Below are 25,028 nucleotides of genomic sequence, written 5' to 3' on the forward strand. Positions count from 1 at the left end.
AGAGATCTTCAAACAAAGGCAGGATGACCACTCATTGTAGATTAAAGGTGACCAGTAAGATGACCTTTCCCAATCTATAATTTTATAAAAATGAGAGTGTGAGGATGGAATCACCAATTCAACATTTGGTTTAGATTGGATTAGACAAGAGGGGTTTCGATTAAGAACCAGAGTGATAGGGTTTGTCTTTTTAAAAGGTGGTCCACTCTGTCTCCTAGGACTAAAGTAAAGTCTGGCCACTCTCCGGGTGGTATACTGTTGGTCACATTTTGTTGTTGGGAAGCTATCACTTGAATGAATGATCTGTTGAGAATTTATCAATTGCATAAGCAGGGGATTTTTTTTCTCCCAAAGGAATTTTGAGTAACTTCTTTCTCTTTCCATTTCCTTAAGCTTAGAGAAAATGCAAAAAGACTCCAATGTGGAAAAGGAATCAGTTCTCCCTGCTTCTCTTCTTCATAAGCCTTCTGCTCCTCCTGTGATCCGTACTGACCACATCTGGCACTATGATGAAGAATACCTCCCAGACGCTTCTAAACCTGTTTCTGCCAACTCTCCGGAACAGGCAGATGGTGGTGGCAGCAATGGATTTATAGCTGTCAACCTAAGCTCCTGCCAGCAGGAGGTTGATTCCAAGGACTGGGTGATTGTGGATAAGGAAAGAGACCTTCATGATTTCAGGACGAATGGGGCTTTAGGGCATAAAACTGGAAGCCCTTCAGATGAGGAACCTGAGGTGCTGCAAATCCTAGAGGAATCTCCTCAAGAACAGCAGAGATTAGGTCCTTGGGTAGAAGATGGTCATCCAAAAAATGGAGCTCCCGATGTGGTCTTGGCACTGTCTGTGGCATGTCCTGCCACTGAAGCATCAGAGCAGTACGCAGATAGACTAGAACTCCAGGCTGGAGCTGCGGGCCAGTTTCTTGCTGCCACACCCACAAGCCCCATGGAGGCTCAAGCAGAAGGACCTCTCACACCAGTAAGTGATATGCTCATCTTCCATCCCCTCTGTCCTCTGTTTAGGATGATCTAAGAAAAACACTAATTATTACTCCCCTAGAATTCTTCTGCAAATGACTGAGCTCTGCAAAGGGACATATTTAACTGATTTTTGAAGTTAATGCCTTTTAATTAGTGAATTAAAATAGTTTAATAGTGTAAGTATCTCTTATTTATGGAAACTTAACATAGAATTTCATAGTTTCATAGACCTAAAACTGGAAGGGACATAATAGGTCATCTAGTTCAACTTGGTTATTTTACAGATGAGAAAACTGAAGCCTAAGAAGGGTCAATAACTTGCTCAAGGTCATTTAGGCCCTAAGGGTCAGAGCCAAGATTCAAATCAAGGCCCCTGGCTCCAAGTTCAGGGCTCTCCAACAAGAGTCCATCCCCAACGACTCTCAGTTGTCATTTCAGAGGCATCTGAAGTCCCCAAGGAACAATCTAAAGAACTCTCTCTGTCCTCTGAGTAGAGGGCTGGGGAGCCCATCTGCCTTCATGAGAGCTACTCTCTCAGCAAAGGCTTAAAACCTGGAATGTAAGTGATCCAAGTGCCTGGAGTGATTCATCAGATTCATCAAGGGTTCCAATAATCAGCCCCTGGTATGTGAGGAATAGTTAAGATACCACACACAAGGGTAAGAAGGCAGTTAGTTCTGCCCAAAACTTAATAATCAACAGTAGAAAGGGCCTCTATGATGATTTTTAACACTTATGTCAAAGAAAAACCCTAGACTTTGGACCCATGCCTTCCATTTCCAGATAGTAGTAGAAGAGAAGTGTCAGGTGTGTTTAGAGGATGGTCACAGACCTAGAAAGTGTAAGCAAGTAGCCTTTGGCATTCATGTGCACAGAGTTGTGATGTAGGGCACACAGTGTGTGGTGTCACAGGCCTGCTCTACCTGGAGGATTTCCATTTTGCTTCTGAGGCCTTGGAGCTTTATCCCCTTGATCACACTGTAGTTGCCAAATGCCACTAACTCTCCTCCCACCCACTTTCTTGATACCCCAGCTTAAATAAGTATATATACCTTTTTAATGATTAGTATGTTTTTTTAGCTGGGCTTACACAAATTGGGTTCAATTGGCAGCTTCTTACAAATATTATCTCTTTAGTTCATATTACCCTCACCTACAGTTGCCTCTTGGAAATATCAGAATATAGCTTGAACAGAAATATCAGTAAAGGGGTTCTCCTATATCATACAAACACTCAAGGTTAAAAATGTTTGGATCTGGTTCAGGACAGCCTTCATTTCACCCTTGCAGAAAATCCAGAAAATATTTTATAAATGACTCTCAGTAGTCCATAGAGAAATGCAACTTCCTGGTAAGTTGTAGCTTCTCTCAGGACCTATATAGTCCCTTGATTGCATAGCAAGTAGGGGATAGGACTTTCTTTGGGTAGGAAACACTTAAGTTAGTTAAGGAGGCAAGCTCCTTAAAGCACATTCTGATGTGTCCCACTTCCCAACTGAGACCAATACAAGCATCTGGCATTGTGGTCCTGTTCTTACAGCTTGTATTCCCTCTGGAAGGGAACTACACTGGGGGTCGCTAGAGTCAATCTCCCTTTCCACTAAATTTGAAATGTTCAGCTAATTCACAGTAATAGCAAAGGGCATATTCCAGGTCTTTTGGGCCCCTGTGTTATGGTCTAAACTCCTGGTTACTCTGCTAGTTTCAGGAGGAAACATCCTCCATTTCATATTCTCGATCCTCTCCATTCTGTGAGAGACAGCTACTGTCTAATAATTCACCTTCTTTCTTCTAAAGGCTAAATTCCAGAACTCTTGAAGTTGGGGTTTCTAGAGAGGTAGCCATGAGGCTGATGCTATTCAAGAAATATCCCTCCTCTTTTTAGGAAGCTGGAATTCCTACCACTTGGCCATTGGAATCCCTTTTTCGCAGATGCTATTTAGTGGACTGAGAACTTGGAATCCAGGAACTCTTAGCACTGAAGGCTCCGCTAGGATGGGGATAATTCTGCTACTGATTTTCATTAGTTAAAAGAAAGAGTAGCTATGTGCTTTATATACTATATACATTTTAATGTTTTTGACCTAAATTGTTTGTGTTTCAAGTTTTCCTCACTTTTATAGCTATAGTAACTACGCATATTATTAGTTTTATGAATGCTGTCTTGTTTATAAAGGTTTTTCTCATTAATTTTAATTTTTCAAATTCATTATGGCACGAGTATTCAATTATATTCTTGTCATAATTTGTTGAGCATTCTCCAATTATTGAATACACAATTTGTCTTCAATTTTTTGCTAGTAAAAACTTTACCATAATGAATATTTTCATGCCAATAGAACTTTTCTTATTGTCGCTTACTTTCTTGGGATATAAACCCAATCATAGGATTAGTGTATCAAAATTAACAATAGTTTTGTAACTTTTCTTGCATCATTTCAAATTATTTTCTAAAATAATTAAACTAATTTCTAACTCCATTATCGGTAAGTTACTATTCCTTTTTTCCTGCATATCCCAACAATATTAATTTTTTTCGTTTTCCATCATGACCAGTTGGATAGGGAAGAGGTGTTCTGTTTGCTTTTCCTGACAAAAATTTGTTAATATGTTTAGATCTACCTTTTTGGTGAAATTTGTTTTCTTTTGCCTGAGACTACCATCTATTCCTGAATTTTGGATATGATTAGGCCATGATCCCCATTTCTGAGTTCTGGCTCTGTACTTTCTCTAGTAAGAGTCCTACCTATGTAGACTTTTTCTGTTCAGAATCTTCATTCAGATTCTTGTTTCGGGATTGATTCCTCTGGTTACCACTATGTTGACAAAATGGAGATAAGCTACTCCCTAGGACCTAGCAGAGTGGCTCATACATAGTAAGTGCTTGATAAATATTGATAGTTTTGACTTGATTTGACCTGTGAACTACCTGCTTCATCCATTGCTCATGCCTGCCTCCTCAAAACATATACATACAATAATTAGTAGGAATTTCTATCATCATTATAATTAATATCATGTTATTATCTATTGAATTTGTACCCGCAGAATTTTTTAATTTATTATTTATGTTTAACATTAATTTTAAGTTCCAAATTCTCTCCCTCTCCTCCCCCTCCCCCACCAACTGAGAAGGTAAGCAATATGATATCAAAATACATGCAAAAACATGCAAAACCTATTTTCATATTAGCCATATCACAAGAAAAATGAAGGAAATGAAAAATTATATTTCTTTTTGCTCTCAGAGTTTATCAGTTTTCTCTAGAGGGGAATAGCATTTTTTCATCATAAGTCCTTTGTAATTGTCTTGATTCATTATATTAATCAGAGTAGCCAAGTATTTCATTTGATCATTACAACATTGCTGTTACTATGCACAGTTTCCTGGTTTTTCTCACATTACTTTGCATCAGTTCATATAGCTCTTGCCATGTTTTTGTTATTTCTTTTAGCCCAGTACTACTCCATCCCAATAATAAACCACAACTTGTTTAGCCATTCCCCAGTTATTAATCATTCCTCTCAGTTTCCTATTCTTTGCCATCACAAAAAAGTTGCTTTAAATATTTTTGTACATAAAGGTCCTTTGATCTCTTTGGGGCACAGAACTAGTAGTAGTATTGTTGGGTCAAAGGGTAAGCACAGTTTTATATATAACTATCCTTTGGGGATAGTTCCAAATTGTTCTCCAGAATGATCAGATCAGTTCACAATTCCACCAACATTTTATTAGTGTACCAATTTTCTCACATCCCCTCCATCATCCGTCATTCCTGGTAGGTGCAAGGTGGTGTCTCAAAGATGTTTTCAATTGCATTTCTCTAATTAATAATGATTTAGCACATTTTTTTCATAAAGTAGCTTTGATTTCTTCTGAAAAATATTCTGTTCATATCCTTTGATCATTTGTCAATTAGGGGATGGCTCTTATGCATTTGATTCAGTTCCCTATATTTTTGAGAAATGAGGCCTTTATCAGAGAAACTTGCTGTTAAAAGGTTTTTAGATTACTTTATTGTCTATGGGTACCTTTTAACAAAATGAAGGGGGCAACTGGGTAGTTCAGTGGATTGAGAGCCAGGCCTAGAGACGGGAGGTCCTAGGTTCAAATCTGGCCTCAGACACTTCCCAGCTGTGTGACCCTGGGCAAGTCACTTAACCCCCCCATTGCCTAGCCCTTACCACTCTTCTGTCTTAGAAACCAATTCCCAGTATTGATTCTAGGGTGGGGAGGTAAGGGTTTAAAAAAAAATGCAGCTTCCCTGATTGTCTTTCAGTTAGATCTATTTTTGTTTTTGCTTTATCTGAGATAATGATTACTACTCCTGCTTTTTTTTTTAAACTTCAGCTGAGGTATAACGAATTTTGCTCCGGCTCCTTATATTAATCATTTGTGTCTTTCCCTCTCAAATATGTCTCCTATAAACAGCATATTGTTGGATTCTGGTTTTTAAATCCATTCTGCTATACACTTTTTTGGGGTGAGCTCATCTCATTCACATTCGCAGTTATGATTACTAACTGTACATTTCCTATTTTCTTCTATTTATCCATCTCTCTCTTTTTTTATCCTGTTAAAAGTCTGTTTTGCATCTGATTACTGACTTTTCTTTTTATCATTCTTCACACACACACACACACACACACACACACACACATACACACACACACACACACACACACCATTTCTCTTATCTCTTTCCTCTCCTATTTCCCTATTGAGTAAGACAGATTTCTCTTCTCAACTATGTGTATATATAGTCTTCCCTCTTTGAACCAGTTTTGATGTGGGCAATTTTCAATTGCCTGCCACTCTCCCACCCCCACCTCACAGTTTCCCCTTCACTATAAAAGTTCTCCTTTGTGTAACTCTTTTATGTGAGACAATTTGCCCTGCTCTACCTCTGCCTTCCCCCTTTTCCTAATAAAATCCTCTTTCTTCACCCCTTCCTTTTTTTTGGAGGTCATCCCAACTTTGACTCAAACTCATGCTCTCTATCTATTTGGACTGCTTTTAACTGGCCTAATAATGAGAAAGTTCTTAGGAATTATATCTACTTTCCATATAGGAATATAAACATTTTAACTTTATTGAGTCCCTTATGTTTATTCTTTCATATTTACCTCATGCTTCTCATGAATCTTGTGTTTAAATGTCATATTTTTTTATTCAGTTCTAGTCTTTTCATCAGGAATGCTTGGAAGTCCTCTATTTCATTAAAGTACCCATTTTTCCCCTTAAGGATTATGCTCAGTTTTGCTCAATAGGTTATTCTTGGCTGTATTCCTGGTTCCTTTGCCTTCCAATATATTTATATTCCATGCCCAGCACTGGTCTGCCATCACATGAGTTCCAGTGTTATAGACTTCTCTTGCCAGGCTCCCAAGTTATCCAGTTGGAAGAATGTCTCACTCTCACCTTTTGTTGGCTCTGCTCCTCCCAAATTTGATTTGAGGCATTATTTGGAGGGGAATGTTAGGAGCGTTCAGTTCAGTTCAGTTCAATTTGTTGCTTCTGATCTACCCCACAATAGACTCACCCACAGATTTATTGGTTCCAAGGCAGAAGAGCAGTAAGGACTAAGCAATGGGGGTCAAGTGACTTGCCCAGGGTCACACAGCTAGGAAGTATCTGGGGTCAGATTTGAACCTTAGACTTCCCGTCTCTAGTCCTGGCTCTCTATCCACTGAACTATCCAGCTGTCCCCTGACCTATAGAATTTTAAATCTCTAAATTACATCTTTGATGAGGAGAAAGTGAATCTCTTATTTGTTGTTTGCTCTTTATTGTAGTGTGCATTTCATATTTGTTCACATTATTTGTCAATTCTTCATCTTTCCTTTTTTCCTTCTTATTGTCCTATTTCAGTTGAAAGTACTGCTATCCTTCTAATAACTTAAATTAAACCTTGATGACCTCTTATAGTCTTCCCTCTTCCTCATTCTTCATATATAATCATTTGCCAATTTAAAAAAATCAAATCCACCTCCTTTCATGTATATTTTGTATTTACTTTCTGTTTAAGTGTTCCTTCCCTTCTTCTCTCCTCCACCTTGAACCTAAGATTCTTGAAAGTAGGGAATCTTTCATTTTTGGTGTGCAATACCTGGCACATAATAAATACTTATTAAAGAGTATTGGATGAATTGAATGAAAAGCTTGGCCCAACCCTCCCTGGCATAGCTGCCTTCCTCTGCCTGCACACAGACCTTCCAAACCCTTATAAATTCTGCAAGAATCCCTAGCTAAGAAAGTGAGTCATCCTGCTGTTCTCTCCAAGGAATGCATTCCACGCTGACTTGGTAGCCTGGAATTTATTGGAACTCGGTTTTTGTCCAGTCAAAGTCCTTGGTAAGCCAGGCCTTGAAGCCTCCCTCCCTGGAAAAAACTGGACAAGTACCTGAAATACTCCCAAGCAAGTGGGGTGGACTTAACAATGTTATAGATGAATATATTCACACACTACTCCCATTCCTCCCCCCCCCCCCCACCCAGACACATACATCCATAAAAGCAGGTGGTTTTCTTTATCCCATAACCCTTCCCATAACTCACCTCAAGGCAGTACTAGTCTCCAAAATGAGGTGGTTTTTTCATGTCGGAACACATCTCCAAATGGGAATCTGCACACAAATCCTGTTTGGCATCTGGAATTGCACTTAATAGATACACTCCCTCTTTAGGAATACGTCTCTACCTGTAAAATGAATTAACTGTTCCTTCTCTGTTGAATCTATTCTAAGATTCTGTTCCTAGTTCATTGCAGCATATTATAGCTGATGATACAGAACTTCTGTTCTCAATATTCTAAGTGAACTAGACTCTTTTCCTCCGTGATTTGCTACTTTGTAATTACTGTTTGCTACTTTTTCTCTACCTGCTTTCCGATGGTTCTCTTACTCCCTCTGCTGTTTGTCTGTGTACAATAACCCTCACTTCTGTTAGTTAAGACCTGTGTGACCTCTTAGTTCCTCATCTGTAAAATATGAGAGTTGAATCAGATGATTTCAAAGATCTCTTCTCTAAATTTATGATCCTGTGATTTCAGTCTCAAAGTTTGGTTCTAGTTTAGAGTATTGTACTTCAAAAGAAATGCTTTATACAATAGCAAAAACACTGCAAAAAAAAAAAAAAAAAAAAAAAGACAATTTTGAAAGACTTAAGAACTCTAAACAAGCTTCCAGAGGACCTATAATGAAGCATGTCATTTTCTTCTTGGAAGAAGTTCTATAAGGGATTGAACCATTCATTCTATAAGATGAACCAGCTAGATACTTATTCCGAAATTTGCAGACCATTTTTCTATATTTCCTTGAAGTTGTTTTCTAGAAATATGTCCTGGTGATCTAAAATCTGGGTAATAGTGCTATGTCACAAGGTTGCTAGGAGAAGAAAACACTTTAGAAACAGTTTAATGTTTTGTAAATGAGTTAATATCAGCATCACAATTATTATTATATCATGACAGTTTAATTTGGATTCTAATCTCTTCCAGGGGCTGAAATTCTACCTTTGCCAAGAGGATGATGTCATTCCCATTAACCCAATATTTTTCTCCTTTTAAATTTTTTTTAATTCTAATTTTTCTTATTTTAAATGCTAAATTCTAAATCAGGAAGAGGTCACACAGGTCTTACATTTTAACAAGTACCAAATAAAAAGATAAACAAATTGGTGGATAAATATTTCTATATACAAAGCAGAACACAAAAAGAAAATTGTACATAAAACTGAATCTGTATTCTATACTGATTGTTTTTGAAAATATATAATAAATTTGATCCATTTCAAAATTTATTTTCAAAATTGCCTTGTTTGAATGTACTTCTCTAGACTTCCTTCTATATTTTTTTGTGCACCATTTAAAGTGTTTCTCTCTTTTTTTTTCAATCAGTCACTCTTCCCTTACCTTTCAACCCCTTCCCCTAAAATAAAAACAGAAGGGAAAAATCTTGTACACTTTTATTAACATGGTCGAGCAAAAATATCCCAGTGGCCATGTCTAAAAATGTGTCTTCTTCTGCAACTTGAGTCTATCACTTCTCAAAATTTCAGCATGTGAGTGGCATGCTTTATCACAGTTCTTCTGGAGGTTTGGTTGGTCATTGCATTGATCATAGTTCTTAAGATTCAAAGTTGTCTTTTTTAATAGTTTTGTAGCCATTGTATAAACTGTACTCTTGGTCCTGCATGGCCTTACTTTGCATTGGCTCTTCTCAGGATTCTCTGAAGTCATCTCTTTCATCATTTCATAAGGTACAATAATGTTCTGTTACATTCATATACCACACTTCATTCAGCCATTCTTCCAGTTGATTGGTGCTCTCAGTTTCTAGTTCTTTGCTTTTCTTTGAGATCAGGAAGTTTGTTTTACTTGACACCTCCCTCTTAATAGTACCCCCTTCAAATCCCTATCTGTTTCCCTATTGTTAGATTGATTTCTACACCAAACTAATTGTGTAATAATGTTTGTGTCCAGTCCAACTTTGTTTCATTTAAGAGTACATTCCATCTGATATCCACTCCTACAAAATCTTCCTCCATGTTATTTTATTCTTCCCACTCACTTCAATTATGAGAAATAGTAACATCTACCCCTTCTTCCTCTACGAGTTTCAAAGAGCTAGAAGAACATAACCCCAGGAAGTGGAAATCAAGGACAATTCTCCCAACCAAAAGCTTATCAAAAATCAAAAATCAAAGTTTAAGCCTAGCACAAAGCTCCAATTCAGGAACTAAGGCTGGAGAGAGGAGTAAAGGTACAGACAACTCTAAAGAATTGTAACAAATACAAAGACACTAAAAAATCCAACCTAGAAGGAGAGAATGATTTCATAACAACTTCAAGTAGAGACTCAAAGGAACAAGTTTATTTTCTATAAGGATTACATGAATATCTAGAAGAAATGAAGTAAGAGATTTCAAAAATTTAAAGAGATTTCAAAAAATTAAAAATTCTGGAGGAAACAAGTAAAAGGAAAATAGCTTAGAACAAAAACTAATGCACTTTAGACACGATTAGAAATTAGAAAATTAGAGGGCCCTCTGTAATATCTCAGGTGTGCCCTAGTCTGAGGGCTACCTTGCCTTAATTGTACCCAAACCAGGGGAAAGTAGAACCCTCAAACCCTCAGCTTGCTTTGCCTCCAGATACTATGCTTTGTGGGTTACAAATGTGTCTAGCCAGCCTCTGGCAATGGCATTATTGGCATCCCCCCTTTCCTATTATTTGTACACTTCTGGCTGACTATTTTGTGAAGTTCTGAAGTGTAAAAAGTCACTTATTAAAGTTTCTTATTGGATTTATAGATTATTAGTTTGTTTGTGCTGGAGTAGGGGAGGGAGAGAACTAAGCTACCTAACTGTATTTAGGCAGAACAAGCATCTTGTCCTGAAGTCTCCCTATATTTTCACCTAAAGTAAGGAGCTGGATCAGATAATTATAGCACTTTAAAAAATGCTTCATGTAATATTTGTTGTACTGAATACTAGATAGATGCTTAAGTAATATTTGTTAAAATAAATTTAATATTTCTTTAGGTCAGAGTGAAAAATTATAAAAGTAATTGTACTTTTTAAGACAGTAATTTTATTGGTAGGGCTCTACCCTGAAAAAGTTATTAAAAATCAAGAGGACATTGGAAGATTTTCATAGCATCATTACATATAATTGCAAAAAACTGGAAAGAACCTAAATATGCATCAGTAGAGAAATGGTTGAATGAATTATTATAGTATATTAAAGTAATGGAATGCGATAACCCAGCTAAGGTTGACAAAAATAAGAGTATAGGGAAATATGAAAAGATCTTTACTAGACAGTGTAGAGTAGAAAAAAGAATCAAGGCAATAGAATACACACTAAATTACAACCATATAAAAGGACAAGTGAATGTGAATTAAATAGCCAAAGAATCCTGGTAAAGATTTAGAAAGACATTTTGAAAAGTTATAGCAGCTTATAAATTGGAATTTGTTTATCTAAACATAAGTAGCTAAAAAGCAAGGTTGATTATATTAATACTGATATTTATGGCAAATTATTTGAAATAGTAACAATTTCTAGATCTTGCTTAGCTCTTTTCTTGTTCTTCTTGTCATTCTTTCTTGGATTTTACTAGAATAATTTAGAAAATAAGTTGCTTTATTCTCACAGAAAATTGAAATGATCAATTTATATTTTCATTCTAAAGAATTATTTTTATGGTAATAGTAATGAGACATATGCTGGTATCTTAAAATATATTCTACATAATAAGCTATTAAAATGTGTAACACAAAAACTTCAAAATATAGATTACAAATGTGTTAACCACATTCAATTAGTATCATAAAAGCTTCAAACATTCTTAATTTAAATTCCAATTATACCCAGCTGTGTGACCCTGGGCAAGTCACTTGACCCCCATTGCCCACCCTTACCACTCTTCCACCAAGGAACCAATACACAGAAGTTAAGGGTTAAAAAAAAAAAAAAGAGGAAAAAAAATTCCAATTATTTTTCATTATTATAAAGATAGCGAGCCTTCTATAGACCTTTGCTATTTGAATACACTTGAGAAAGTACTGATTTGTCATCACTACTTGTAAACAGTTCACATTCATTAGCCTGAAAAATTGCATGGTAAAAGGTAGATAACTGTGAATGACTAATTGAAAGGAAATTGATTTAATTCAGCTACATTGAGAATATACAGCGGTGAAATTTGTTTGATGTTAAGTACCCTCCCTACCAAAAGACACAGCCTTATAAGAATCCAGCTGAGACTGAGCTTTCATCATAGAGAATCGCAGAATGTAAAAGATGGAAGAGAACCTGAACAGTGATCTAGTCAAGCTCATCTCTGAAAAAGAATTTCCATTACAAAATTCTCCACCTCCTTATTTAGATCTCCATCCTGGAGTTTTCTCTGCCTTGAGGCCCATTCCTCTAATTGGTGAGTCCCTACCCTGAATCCCAGGCCGTGTTCACGTCACTCCTGATTCTGCTTGCTCCCTGAACTTCTCCACTATCTCTCCAGTAGCCTTTGCCCCCATCCCTTTTCCCATTTTCCTTAATGTGCTACCTTCCCTCATTAGAATGTAAGCTCTTTGAGGATAAAGATTATCCTGTTTGTATTTGTTTATTATTTGTATTTGTATCCTTAGTGCTCAACACAGTCTAGCACATAGTAAATGCTTAATAAGTCTCCTTTTTTCCTTTCATTCTGTCAACCAATCAATAAGCTTCAGCTTAAAGGCCTCCAATAATAGACAACCCATTACTTCCTCCTAAAGCAGCTCATTCCATTTATGAACAGTTCTAATTGTTAGGAAATTTTTCCTTATTCATTTGTAACTCCTTCTTGTTCTAGGTTCTGCCCTCTGGAACTAAAGAGAGCAAATCCAATCCTTCTTCCATGTCTTTACACTTCAAATACTTAAAGATAGCTATAATGTCCCCCCTGAGTATTACTTCCCTTGTCATAGATTTGAAGACCTTCACTATCCTGCATATTTTCCATTTTATCAATCCTCCTTAAACTATAGTGCCCAGAATTGAACATAAAACTACAGGTGACCTTACTAGAAGGATCATCACCTCCATATTTCTGAAAGCTGTGCCTTTCTTTGCATATCCCAAGATCCCTTTAGTTTTGCAGGTTGCCATATCATACTTTTGACTTATGCATTTGCAGTCTGCTAAAATCCCCCCATTTTTTTTCAAACTACTTATATCTTATAATTGTGAAATTGATTTTTGAGCCCAAGAATAAGACTCAGATAAATGTAAGACAACATAGAAGAGAGCAGAAAAAAAGTTTAGAAGAGTATATGGAAATACTCATTTCTTTTTGTTTTTCCTTTAAACCTTTTAGTTGATGCAGACATGATTTGGGAAGTAAACTCTAAACGACCACCCTAGTACAACTATCAATAATATGGAAATAGGTCTTGATCAATGACACATGAAGAAACCAGTGGAAATGCGCGTCGGCTATCGGAGGTGGGGAGTGTTGGGAGGAGAGAGTAAGAACATGAATCGTAACCATGGAAAAATTTTTTTTTCTAAAAAATAAAATAAAATAAACCTTTTACCTTCCATCTTAGAATCAATACTATATATTGTTTCTAAGGCAGAAGAGTGGTAAGGGCTAGGCAATGAGGGTTAAGGGATTAAGTGACTTGCCCAGGGTCACACAGCTAGGACATGTCTGAGGTCAGATTTGAACCCAGGACCTCCCATCTCTGGGCCTGGCTCTGTGATAATGCGATTAAATTTACCTTGTTCATTCTCAAATCTAATCACCAAAAGTATAATCAACTCCACTTAACTCACAAGTTGGGAAGTCTGTGACCCACATGTGCTAGAGTGAGTGATGAATCAGAATTTACTACCTGATTCCTGGGCAGTCCTAAGAAAAGTGTCTGTTGTGATTGGATACATAAACTAGGAGAAAGGCACAGTAAGTGATGCATAAGAAGTCCCTTTAAAAGAGAGTTCAGTGAGTTCAGCTTCTCTCTTCTGATTCGTATCATGGATCTGAAGGCCATTTCTTGTTCATTTCTTGGACATGGAGGAGCTCTGACTGGGACCCTGAGATTTTGGTGAGACTGTTCTTAAATCTTTCCCTTAGAACTATAAATGGTGAGTGAAGAAAGCTGACTAACTACCTTAACTTCCCTGGAGGTACTAGCCTCCCAGAGACTCCCTTGATTGGGAGAAACCCTAGTAGCTAAACCCCTTGCTAATTGATTTTTAGGCTCAAGCCCAGACTTGAATACAAATCTAGTTCGTTAAATTAGATCTCTTACTCTACCCTCTTCTCATCTTCCTACTTCCACTCCTATATTTTGTAAATAAATTACTAAAATCATTTTAGGAATTGGTATTTATTCAGTTCATTGGTGACCACACCTTTAAATATTAATATATCCAATCAAAAAAACCCTTTTTACTAACTGCCTCCTGGGCAGTCCTAAGAAAAGTGTCTGTTGTGATTGGACACGTAAACTAGGAGGAAGGCACAGGATGTGACTCCTAAGAAGCCCCTTTAAAAGAGAGTTCAGTGAGTTCAGCTTCTCTCTTCTGGTTCGTGTCTTGGATCTGAAGGAGCTCTTCTTGTTCTGGACCTGGGACCCTGAGACCTTGGTGAGACTGTTCTTAAATCTTTCTCTTAAAACTACATGTGGTGAGTGTAAAGACTAAATTCTGTGAGCTCCTGCTTCATTCATCTCCAGCCCTCCAAGGCCATCCAGCCTTAGGCTCAAGCTGAGCCCCCTTCGAATGAGGGCTAATTAGATCTGCCTGCATTGAACAAGGGGGCCCGGAGCAAATTACTTAGTGTATTAAATTACTTATCCTATCTTATCCTCTCATTTTCTTATTTCCTCTTCCTCTCCTCATTTGTAAATAAACTTCCATAAAGGTCATTTTGACCTGAGATTATTCTTTAATTGGGGATTGATAATTCTTCAATTCTTCAATACCTTTTAATATACACCTAACCAAAACCCCTTTTTACCCCTTACAGTTCTCAATCCACCGGCCACCCAGCTGCCCCTCCACCCACATTTTTTAACTTTACATTTATTCCTATTAAATTTCTTCTTATTGGATTTTAGCTTAGTGTTCTAGTCTGTCAGTATTGGGAGCCTGTGTGTTAGCTAACCTTCCTAACTTTGTATTATTTATAAATTTGATAAATATGCTATCCATGCCTTTTTTCATGTCATTGTTAAAAACATTTATTTAACGCAGTGATTCCCAAAGTGGGCACCACCGCCCCCTGGTGGGTGCTGCAGCGATCCAGGGAGGCAGTGATGGCCACAGGTGCATTTGGGGGTGGTGAATAACTGTAAGGGGGTGGTGATACTATGTGACAGGGGTCGCTAAGTAATATTTTTTCTGGAATGAGGGCAGTAGGCCAAAAAAGTTTGGGAACCACTGATTTAACTGAATCAAGCACAGATCTTTGGGGCACTCTATTGGAAGCATTAAAGCCTGCTCTGTAAATCTTGCCATTTAAACAGTTCTAGATCTATCTAAGTATACATTCCTCTAGTCTAATTCTTTCTTCTCCACAAGAACACAAGAGATGTTTTATCAAACAATTTACTAAAATCTCAGTAAACTATATCCAAAGCATTCCCTTAATCTTTTAGTTTAGCAACCCTTTCAAGAAGGCAAATAATGTTTGTTCTAGTATGCCCTGTTTTCGATTAAGCTATTACAACTTTTCGTGTTTACTGCTTCCTTTTCTAGATGACAACTAATCATCTCTTTAGAATTTTTTAGGTGTTCAAATAAAGCTAATTCGTTTATAGTTTGAAAGCTCCTCACTAATTTTTCAAAGAGAAGCATTTACCTTTAATCTCTGCAGTACCTTCCCTAGTGCTTCATAGTCTTTCAGATGTTGCTGAAGACTGCTCAGTAATCACATCTGTCAGTTGTTTGAGCCCTCAAGGAAGGAGTTCATTTGGTGCAAATGACTTGAATCTATCAAGGGCAGCTAACTAGAATGCTGGTTTGTTATCCTGGGTATCAATTCTCTTTAAGTTGTTTTTGTTCCCACCATTTTGTTCCAAAAGTCATTCTCCATGTCCCAGGAAATAGAAACAAACAAGAAATCAGATTTCTCAGCTTTCTGTGAGTAGTTAGTTATTGTAGTGCCATCTGTCCTAAGAAGCAGTCAGTCCTATCCTTAATCAACCTTTCTGCCCCACAAGAGCTAAAACAAATAAGAAACCTAAAATATTTTTGTTGTCTCTAGCTTTCCTTAATAACCTCAGCTCATTCTAAGCCTTAGTAATCTTAATATGTTTTTATAGGGTTGTGCCATACTTTGGTGGGCAGCTCAATGGCACAATGTGCTGGGTCTGAGGTCATGAAGATTCATCTTCCTGAGTACAAATCTATCCTTGGACTACTTACTAGCTGTGTAATCCTGGGCAAGTCACTTCACCTTGTTTGCCTACATTACTCATTTGTAAAATGAGCTGGAGAAGGGAATGGCAAGCCACACCAATCATCTTTGCCAAGAAAACTCCAAATGGAGTCTCAAAGAGGCTACTGAAATGACTGAACAACAGGCCATATTTTGCTATTTGTCCTTTTATCTGCCTCTTGCTTCTATTATCTATACTATCTTTTAAAAATCTAGGTCATAAGGGATGTTCTCTATAAATATATAGTTTTTTCATAAAACTCTCACTTCTCCTCCTCAGTGGAAATGTTTCCCTTTCTGTCTTTAGAATTTCATTCTTGAGTGTTTCCCATTCCACTTTCTGATTTTCCCTATTGAACTGAAGTATCTTCTCCTCAACTAGTTTGTGTGTTGAACTACTCCAAGTATTTCCTTTCTTTATTAATCAAAATCTAGGCACTTCCCCTCAAAAAATTCTCCATCAAATCTACTCCAGCAACTAGTTTTTTTTTTCTTTTACAGAGATTCCCATCTAGAAAAAAAATGAACTTATTGAGATTTGTCCACCTTAATTATTATTAAGATATGTCAGGAAGTTATTAGCTATTCTGCTTCTTACGGAAAAAAAATTCCAGCAGATATTTGGATAGCCTATCATTGCTGTATCACACCTCAGGGTTGATCTGTGGTAGACTCCATTGTCAAAATAACTTATTTCTCCCACCGTTGAGCTTTACCCAAATGCTCTTCTTCTACCTGACACTATTTACAGAGTTTTATTACATAAATATACTTTATTAATGTTCAATGCTATCCTATCCCTATATCCCATTTTATTCATTTTCTTTCTTTAAATAAGATGTACTTGTTATTAGGATCAGGTCTGCCTCTGATCAGCTCTCCTGTTCATATTTGATATTGGGATGAAATGAGGCACTTGTAGGTTAACAAAATGAAGTTTACTTAGCCATGGCATAGAAAAGACAGTCCAACAAAGATACTCTAGCATTTGGCTTGAGTAGCCATGACTCTGTATGGAAACTGGCCTGAGTAGCAAGGCAAAGTGTGGTGACTTGTGTGGTCTTGGAACACCTGTCAAATCTCAAGTGCCCCAACTCCATGTGGTTAGACCTTTTTTGCCATTCGGTGACCAGGAAGGCACGTCAGAATGATCAAAGGCTATCAGGAAGTGGAGTTGGTGTACAGCTTGAGGCTTGGCCTCTTGAGCCAATCAAGTCCTCGACATAGTTTTGTCACCTTTTAGGTAACATATATTGCTGGAGGAAGGGGAAACCCTGGTGGATATTGATCCCATCACATTCATCCAGAGCCATATTACAATAATGCGTTTCATACTGAGTGGGACAACCACTGATTCAAATAAATCTTTGGATACTTGCAGTATGACGGAAGCTGTTTTAGGCACCGGCTCTTTTATTTCATTCTCAGGAGAATGGGTGTTCCCAAGTCAGTGTGTTACAAGTGACACATTGCTCACAACCCTTCTTTTATCTTAGTCCCCTCATTCCCCCCTGGTTGTCACTAGAGAGTTAGGAGTATAGAAGCTAGCCAATCAGGACCCAGGCCAGCATGACCTATTTATACTAAATATTCATTTGGTCCAAGCCAATCAGAGTAGAGCACATTTTCAATCCTACTTGTCAGTATGATGTTTTCTTCAACCAATCAGAAGAGAAGGTTATATTCTGTTTTTTAAGTTTCAGTTTCTACACATCACTTCTTATCTGTCACTTCTTATCTCATCAGCCACATGTGCTTCCCTGAGAGGAGTCCAAACTATCTCTATTCCCCACAATACTACCAAGTCAAATTTACCTTTTTCTATTAGGACCTGCAATTTATCTTGCTTATTGCCTAAACTTGGGGTATTTTTGCCTAGAAATTGGATGCCATTAGTATTCCTATTGGTGCTTTTCCTGGATTTCATTTCCTGTAAGCTTTTGGATATCTCAGTTGTTGTTCTGAGTCCTTCATCATAGACACTTTTAATGGAATTTAGCTTGGTACATATATCCAGGGTGTGACAAAAGTTTTAGTGCATTCTTAGCCTATTAAAGCTTAAAACTAAACTAAGACAGACACTTTGGGGTCATACGATCAGCAAGTTGGAAAAATTAGACATTTTCTTGGATACTCACAACTGTTCAAAACTGAACAAAATAGGAAATAAATGCTAGTGATAAAGTAATTAAAGCTATCTATATAATCTGGGGCACTAAGATCCCCCAAACAAGGTAAAACATTGATTAATTAACTCTTAACATGCTTCACTCAGCAACCTACCCCTACCCCATCATATACTCAGCAGCAAGGCTACACAGTCTGACTGTAGGCAACTTATAACAAAAATAAACTCTATACCCAATACCTCCCTCCCTTCCCAGTGCCACAGAAATCAAATGACAGAACTTTTCTCAGGCTATGATAGCAATATATCAGCTCTCTAGGCTGCAACAGAATTCAGCCACAGAACAGAGGGAAAGATGCAAGACCTAAATGAGTATGGCTGTGTGATATTTCGCCAAGCCTGAGGGAAAGAGCCTAACCATCAGCTGGATCTAGTTCTGTTCCCCCCCCCCCCCAGAAATCACCCAGCATGGGAGACAGCTTTGAGATCCAGGTCCCAAGGAAAATGCCATCAAAGGAAAATCACAAAGTGAACAAAAGGGGAAAATAATTTTTTTATAAGACTAAAATTACCAAACATCTCAGAAGGAAGAAAACCCAAAGACCTTGAGCATAAGCAGATAAGCCATGAGGAAGCTATTGATAACAGAAGGGGAAATGGCCTCCAGATCAGGGGAAAGAGTTCAAGCATATAAAAATAAGTATTGTAAGAAAAAAGAAAATAAATCAAAACTGATGAGGCAAAGGACCGTTATGTTCCTGAATGGCTTAAAAAAAAATAAGAATTTGCAAATGACTAGGAGGGAGACAAGAAGCAGCCAGTTATGTAGAAATAGGCTATATATAGGGCAAATAGGAAATAATCAACAGAAGAAAGAGTAGAATTAAAAAAAGTGTCCCAAAGAGGAGATAGCATTTTATTTGAAACTTAAAGGAAGTCAGGGAAGCCAGTAGTCAGAGATGAGTAGGGAGAGTGTTCAAAACTTGGGGACAGCCAAAGAAATTGTCTAGAGCTGAGAGATGGAATATCTTGTTGTGAAACCACCAGGAGACCAGCGTTACTGGATCAAAGAATACATGATAGGGAGTAAGGTAGAAGAAAAATGGAAACATAGGAGGGGGCTAAGTTATGAAGAGCTTTGAATGCCAAACAAAAAATGTTTTACTTGCTCCTGGAGGCAATAGGAAGCCATTGCATTTTATTGAGTGGGGATGGGGTGAGGGTGATATGGTCAGATCTATGTTTTAGGAAAATCATTCTAGTAACTAAATGGAGGTGGATTAGAGTGGGGAGACACTAGAGACTAGAGGCAAACAGACCCACCAGCAGGCTAGTTCAGGCATGAGGTGTGATAAGAGCCTACTTTAGAATGGTAGTAGTGTCAGAGGAGAGGAGAGAACTTATTCAAGGGATATTGCAAAGGTTAAATCAGCAGTCCTCAGCAATAGATATAGTGAGAGATAGTGAGGAATCAAGGATGACACTTAGAGAGCCTGAGAGACTAGGAGGATGCAGTCTACAGAAACAGGTAAGGTAAGTGGTGGGGTTGAGAGAAGGATTCAAGGAAAGAGAATGAGTTTAAGCATGACTATTGGCCATCTAGTTTGAGAAATCTGAAAGTTATTTGGAGATATGAAATTGGAGGTCAGCAGAGATAGATTTGAGAATCATCAGAATAGAAAAGGTTATTAAATCCATGATAGATGATATATAGAAGGAGAAGTCAGAATGAGGAACCAGCAAAAGAGATTGAGATGGACCGGTCAAAACAAGTAGGAGAACTAGGAGATAGTGGCCCCTGAAAAACCTAGAGAGAAAAAGAATATCAAGGAAGAGAGGATGATCAAAACACCAAAGACTACAGAAAGGTCCGGAGAATAAAGACTGAGAAAATGTCATTGGATTTGGCAACTGAAACCATTGGTAACTTTGGAAAAAATTCATTTCAGCCTAATAATAAAGTCAAATGCTGGATTATAAAGGGGTAAGAGGAGAAAGTTGAAGTATGTATGGCTTTTTCAAAGGTTTTAGCCATAAAGGGCAGAAGAGATAAAGGACAATGCTTAGTAAAGATAGAAGGACCCAGGGAGGACTTTTTTTCAGACAGGGAGAGATAAATGAGCAAGTTTGAAGGCAATAGGGAATGAGCCACTAAACAAGAAAAGATTGAAAATAAGTGATAGACTGCTGGTTTGTACCCCCAAAGAGATAATAAGGGGAAAGACTTGTACAAAAATAGTTATAGCCGCGCTCTTTGTGCTGGCAAAAAATTGGAAAATGGAGTGTCCATCAATTGGGGAATGGCTGAACAAATTGTGGTATCTGATGGTGATGGAATATTATTGTGCTGAAAGGAATAATGAACTGGAGGGTTTCTATGTGAACTGGAATGACCTCAACCTCGACGAATTGATGCAGAGTGAAAGGAGCAGATCCAGGAGAACATTGTACACAGAGACTGATACACTATAGCACAATCAAACGTAACTGACTTTTCTACTAGCAGCAATGCAATGATCCAGGACAATCCAGAGGAACTTAGGAAAAAGAACACTTTCTACATCCAGAGAAAGAACTGTGGGAGCAGAAATGCAGAAGAAAAACATATGATCAGTCACGTGGTTCTGTGGGGATGTAATTAGGGTTTTGATGTTAAAGAATCACTCTACTGCAAATATGAATAACATGGAAATAGGTTTTGAACAATGATATATATGTATAACCCAGTGGAACTGCTTGTTAGCTCCAGGAGTGGGGAGGAGGAGGGATGGGAAAAATCTTGAATCATGTAACTATGGAAAAATATTCTAAATAAATAAATTTAATTAATTAAAAACAAAAGTGATAGAATAGGAATGACAGAAGGAAGTGGTATATTGAAGGAGACGGGATGCTTTTGCATGAAGATTTAGCCTTGGTAATAAGTTAGACCACTTTCTTCACTGCGACAAGTTAAGGAGAAGATAGTAGCAAAGGGATATATGGATGAGATGAGATGAGGAAGAGGAGAAAACAGAGCTCATGGCAAAAGGTATCAGTTTTTTTTCCCAATACAATTCAGTAACTTTATTAAGTACCTACAATATGCTAGGCACTGTGCTAACAGCTGAGGATAAAATTAATAAAAAGACAGTTTACAATGTAAGCGCTCAATTTTTTCTGTAAAATAAGAGGCAAGGTTCTCAGCTGAGAGAGGAAGGGAAAGCCATAGGTGGTTTGAGGAGGGATGGAAAGGGATGGAAAAACCATTGTAGAGAGTGGGATAGTGAGTTGATAATGGAGGGCTAGAAGGATTGCCTAGCAGCAGGAAAAAAGAGAGTCTACAGTAGAATGAGCGAAGAAGTAGAAGGAGGGATTGAAAAGGGAGGAAGGAAAGGGAAGAATCTTGTTTCAGTGGTGGGAAAGGATACTACTTCTGAATGCTCCTGGGAAAAAATATTCTATAAAGGGTTATGGAGACTTTACAATGGGTTTCCTCTAGAGGGTTCTGGTACTTAGAAATATCACTTATTCTGCCTCCAAAGATGTTGACTCAGATCTCTGGGGACCAACAACAAACCCAGAAGAGTAGGAAGATATGGACTCAAAGAGGAAATTTCAAGACAAATTGGGCAGGGGGGTGGGGTGGTAGAATGACCAAGGAGAAACCAAAAATCAATAATGAACTGCACAGTAAGGGTCATGGGAAAATTCCTATCATGGGGCATTATTCTCTCTTTCACTGCAAGAATTAGTATTTTTAAGAATGAGGCACAATAGGAAAAAAGGGGACAAAAGGCAAGATCTCCAAGGCAAAAACAGAAACTATTTAGAAAAAGAAACTCAAAATAGGTACCTCAAAAGTTTTAATTCTATGAGGAATACTAATAATGTCATCTAAAACAACTAAAAAATGTTCCTCTTTTACTCTTTTCTAAAAAGCCGAATTAAAGAAAATGGGGGAAAAGAAAGAGGGGAATAAAAAGGAATTTGGAAAACAGAAAATTAGAGGTATGCCCTGACATCAGGTTGTATGAAAACAATGTTACAAAGGGGACATTTTATTTCATTGAAGTTGTATTATATGCATAATAATATCCCAGTTTTCATGATGAAGTTTGTTTATAATATCTAACTGTTTTTGGAGGGAAGGGCTAATGAGGAGGGGAGCTACCCTGTCTCAAAGAGTTGCCTTCGTTACCATTTGACCAAAGTGAACGTGGCCACATCTCTATTCTAGAGAGAGAAGAAAAACTCATGAGATTGATCATCTCATCTTAACACCTAAACAAGGAATACAGGGACCCCTTCCATATCTATGGGGTTAGGGGCATTGTGCCCCCACGATTCAGAAATCTGCATAAAGTTTTTTGGCCCTCCCTTCATACCAGGGAAAAAGTCTTGAATTTTTTCTTTTTTTTTATGGAGTGTTAACTATGTGTGTTTATGCTATTAAAAGATAATTCTATTTATAGGGGATAGCTAGGTGGTTCAGTGAATTGAGAGCCAGGCCTAGAGACAGGAGGTCCTGGATTCAAATGTGGCTTCAGACACGTGCTAGCTGTGTGACCCTGGGCAAGTCACTTAACCCCCATTGCCTACCCCTTACTGCTCTTCTGCCTTAGAACCAATACACAGTATTAATTCTTAGATGAAAGGTAAGGGTTTAAAAAAACCTTTTATCTGCTGGCCTTTGCATATTATCTGTTGCTTCTGCAAAACTCCCCAAAATTCCCATTTAATTTCTTATCCTGAACCAAGCTTGATATATTGAAACCACGATGAAGAAAATTGCAATATGGAAGATAACCTGTAGCTTAAAACAAATAATCAATAGAAATCAGAAATCTAGAGTTGTAAGGGACTCCATTGGTTGCCCAGTCTCCTACCAAAAGCATGAATCCCATCTCTAACATCTCTGACAAGTTGGGATGCATTCTCTCTTTGAAATCCCTGTGTGATAAAGACAATTCTAATTATTAATAAGTTTTTCCTCATCATAAACTGAAATCTACTTCGTTATCATCATCCATTTCCAAATATATTTAACCAGTCCACCTCTTTTTAAAATATGTATTTATTTGCTTACTTATTTTAGAACTACAGAAGCTCAGAATTGCAAGAGGACCTCAGAAGCCATCTAATTCATCTTGTACCTAAACTAGAATCCCCTCTATAACACATGCCACAAATGGCCTTTGCTTGAAGACCACTAGTGAGGAAGAGCCCTTTACTACTTCCAAAGGCAATCCAGTCCACATTTGAACAAGGTTACAAAGGTTTTCTTTATATTAAGCCTAAAATGGCCTCTTTGCAACTTTTACACAAGTAGAACAAATTTAATTTATCTTCAGTATAGCCCTTCAGATACTGGAAGACAACTTTTCTGTCTTCCCATTCTCCCCAAGGTTTTTGTTTTAATACTTTAAATATTTCGGCATCCTTCAACAAAACCACATAGGGAATATGAATTGTGGCTCTAACGTATATTAGTTGCTTTTCCCTGGATGCATTCCAAACTATCAATAGTAGTCCTAATAAATAAGGCCCAGAATGGAACAAAATACATCAGTTTCTGCCCATTTAGCAGTCATTCTATTTAACTGTTATTTTGGTTGTTTACATTTTATTCTGTGAATATATATTTGTGATAAGTTCTTTGTAGTACAGAGTACAGAAAGCTAGGAAGATTTTGATCATGTGTAACAAACAACGGTAGATAAAGATGAAGACAGAACATATTTCTGGGACTGAGGAAATTGTTTGGAAGGGATAATGGGGAGAGAAGAGTTGGAAATTGGTGAGTTCTAAAATAGAGTAAATAAATAAATAAATTAAATAGGATGCCTTTCCATGATCTGGTATCACCTCAAGGTCTCTTCAGACACCAGGTATTTATAGCAGATGCCTGGATTCTTCCCCACTATGTCTACACTGGAGAAAGTCTTCTTTGGGGAGTAGTGACAGTGTGTTTCAACAGCACTCTTATCTTTTCTCTCAACAGCTTCCATGAAAGCCATACCACTTGATATTATCCTGGGGAAATAAAATGAAATAAGGACACTGGGTACTATAATCTCAAATACAAACAAATAGACAAAGTGAACATTAAAATCCTAAATAAAAGCATAAGATCAAAACAATTTATATTTTGCCAAAAAAAAATTACCAAAAAGGACTTTTTGCTTTCTATGCCCAGCTTCTGGTCTGTGTACTAACACTTAGGTTAGCAACTTCAGAGTCATCCTTAACTCCTTATTCTTCCTCACATGTCTGTTTTGCCTCCATGGCATCTCTCACAACTATCCCCTTATACTCCAAGACTAACATGACCTCTTGCCTAGACTATTGCAATAGCTTCATTTATCATTCTGCCTCCAGTTTCTCTTCTTTCCAGTTCATCTTCTCTACACAGCTGCTAAAGTGATTTTCTTAAAAGCTCAGTTCTTAAGCCCTGTCACTCCCCTACTCAATTAAATCCCATGGGTTTTTGACTACCTCTAATCAAATGCATACTCTCCTGTTTGTCCTTTAAAGCCCTTCCCAGTCTTGCTCCAGCCTATCTTTTCTCTCCTTTATGTACTCTGTGGTCTAGCTATACTCACCTGCTTGCTTTTCCTCTCCAGTACTCTTCCAGGCTCTATGTCTTTGCATAAGCTGTCCTCTAGTCCTGGAATGGACTATATGCTTACCTCCTTCTCTTAGAATCCCCGATTTTCTTAAAAACTCAGCTCTAAAAACATCACCCCTTTCATCATTCTTTCTCTCTCTCTCTCTCTTTCTGTCTCTCTCTCTCTCTCTCCACACACACACACACACACACACACACATACACACACACACACACACACACACACACACACCCCTTGTATATACTTACTTATGATCACATTGTTTCACCTAATAAAATATAAGCTCCTTTAAGGCAAGAATTGTTTCGTTTTTTTCCCTCTATACTCACACTACCTAACATAGAACATAGCACATAGTGTAGGCATCTAATAAATAA

General features: G+C 37.6%; 1 protein-coding gene across 1 annotated transcript in view; it reads left to right on the forward strand.

Moving 5' to 3' along the window:
• TTBK2 (tau tubulin kinase 2) overlaps positions 1-25,028 on the forward strand; it is a 269,754-nt gene that overhangs the window by 231,627 nt on the left and 13,099 nt on the right. The window contains exon 13 of the mRNA XM_044665098.1: positions 394-979. Coding sequence (XP_044521033.1) covers positions 394-979 — 586 coding nt within the window. The remainder of the gene's footprint in view (positions 1-393; positions 980-25,028) is intronic.

This window comes from Gracilinanus agilis, chromosome 2 (genome assembly GCF_016433145.1).
Source record: "Gracilinanus agilis isolate LMUSP501 chromosome 2, AgileGrace, whole genome shotgun sequence".
NCBI classification, from domain to species: domain Eukaryota; kingdom Metazoa; phylum Chordata; class Mammalia; order Didelphimorphia; family Didelphidae; genus Gracilinanus; species Gracilinanus agilis.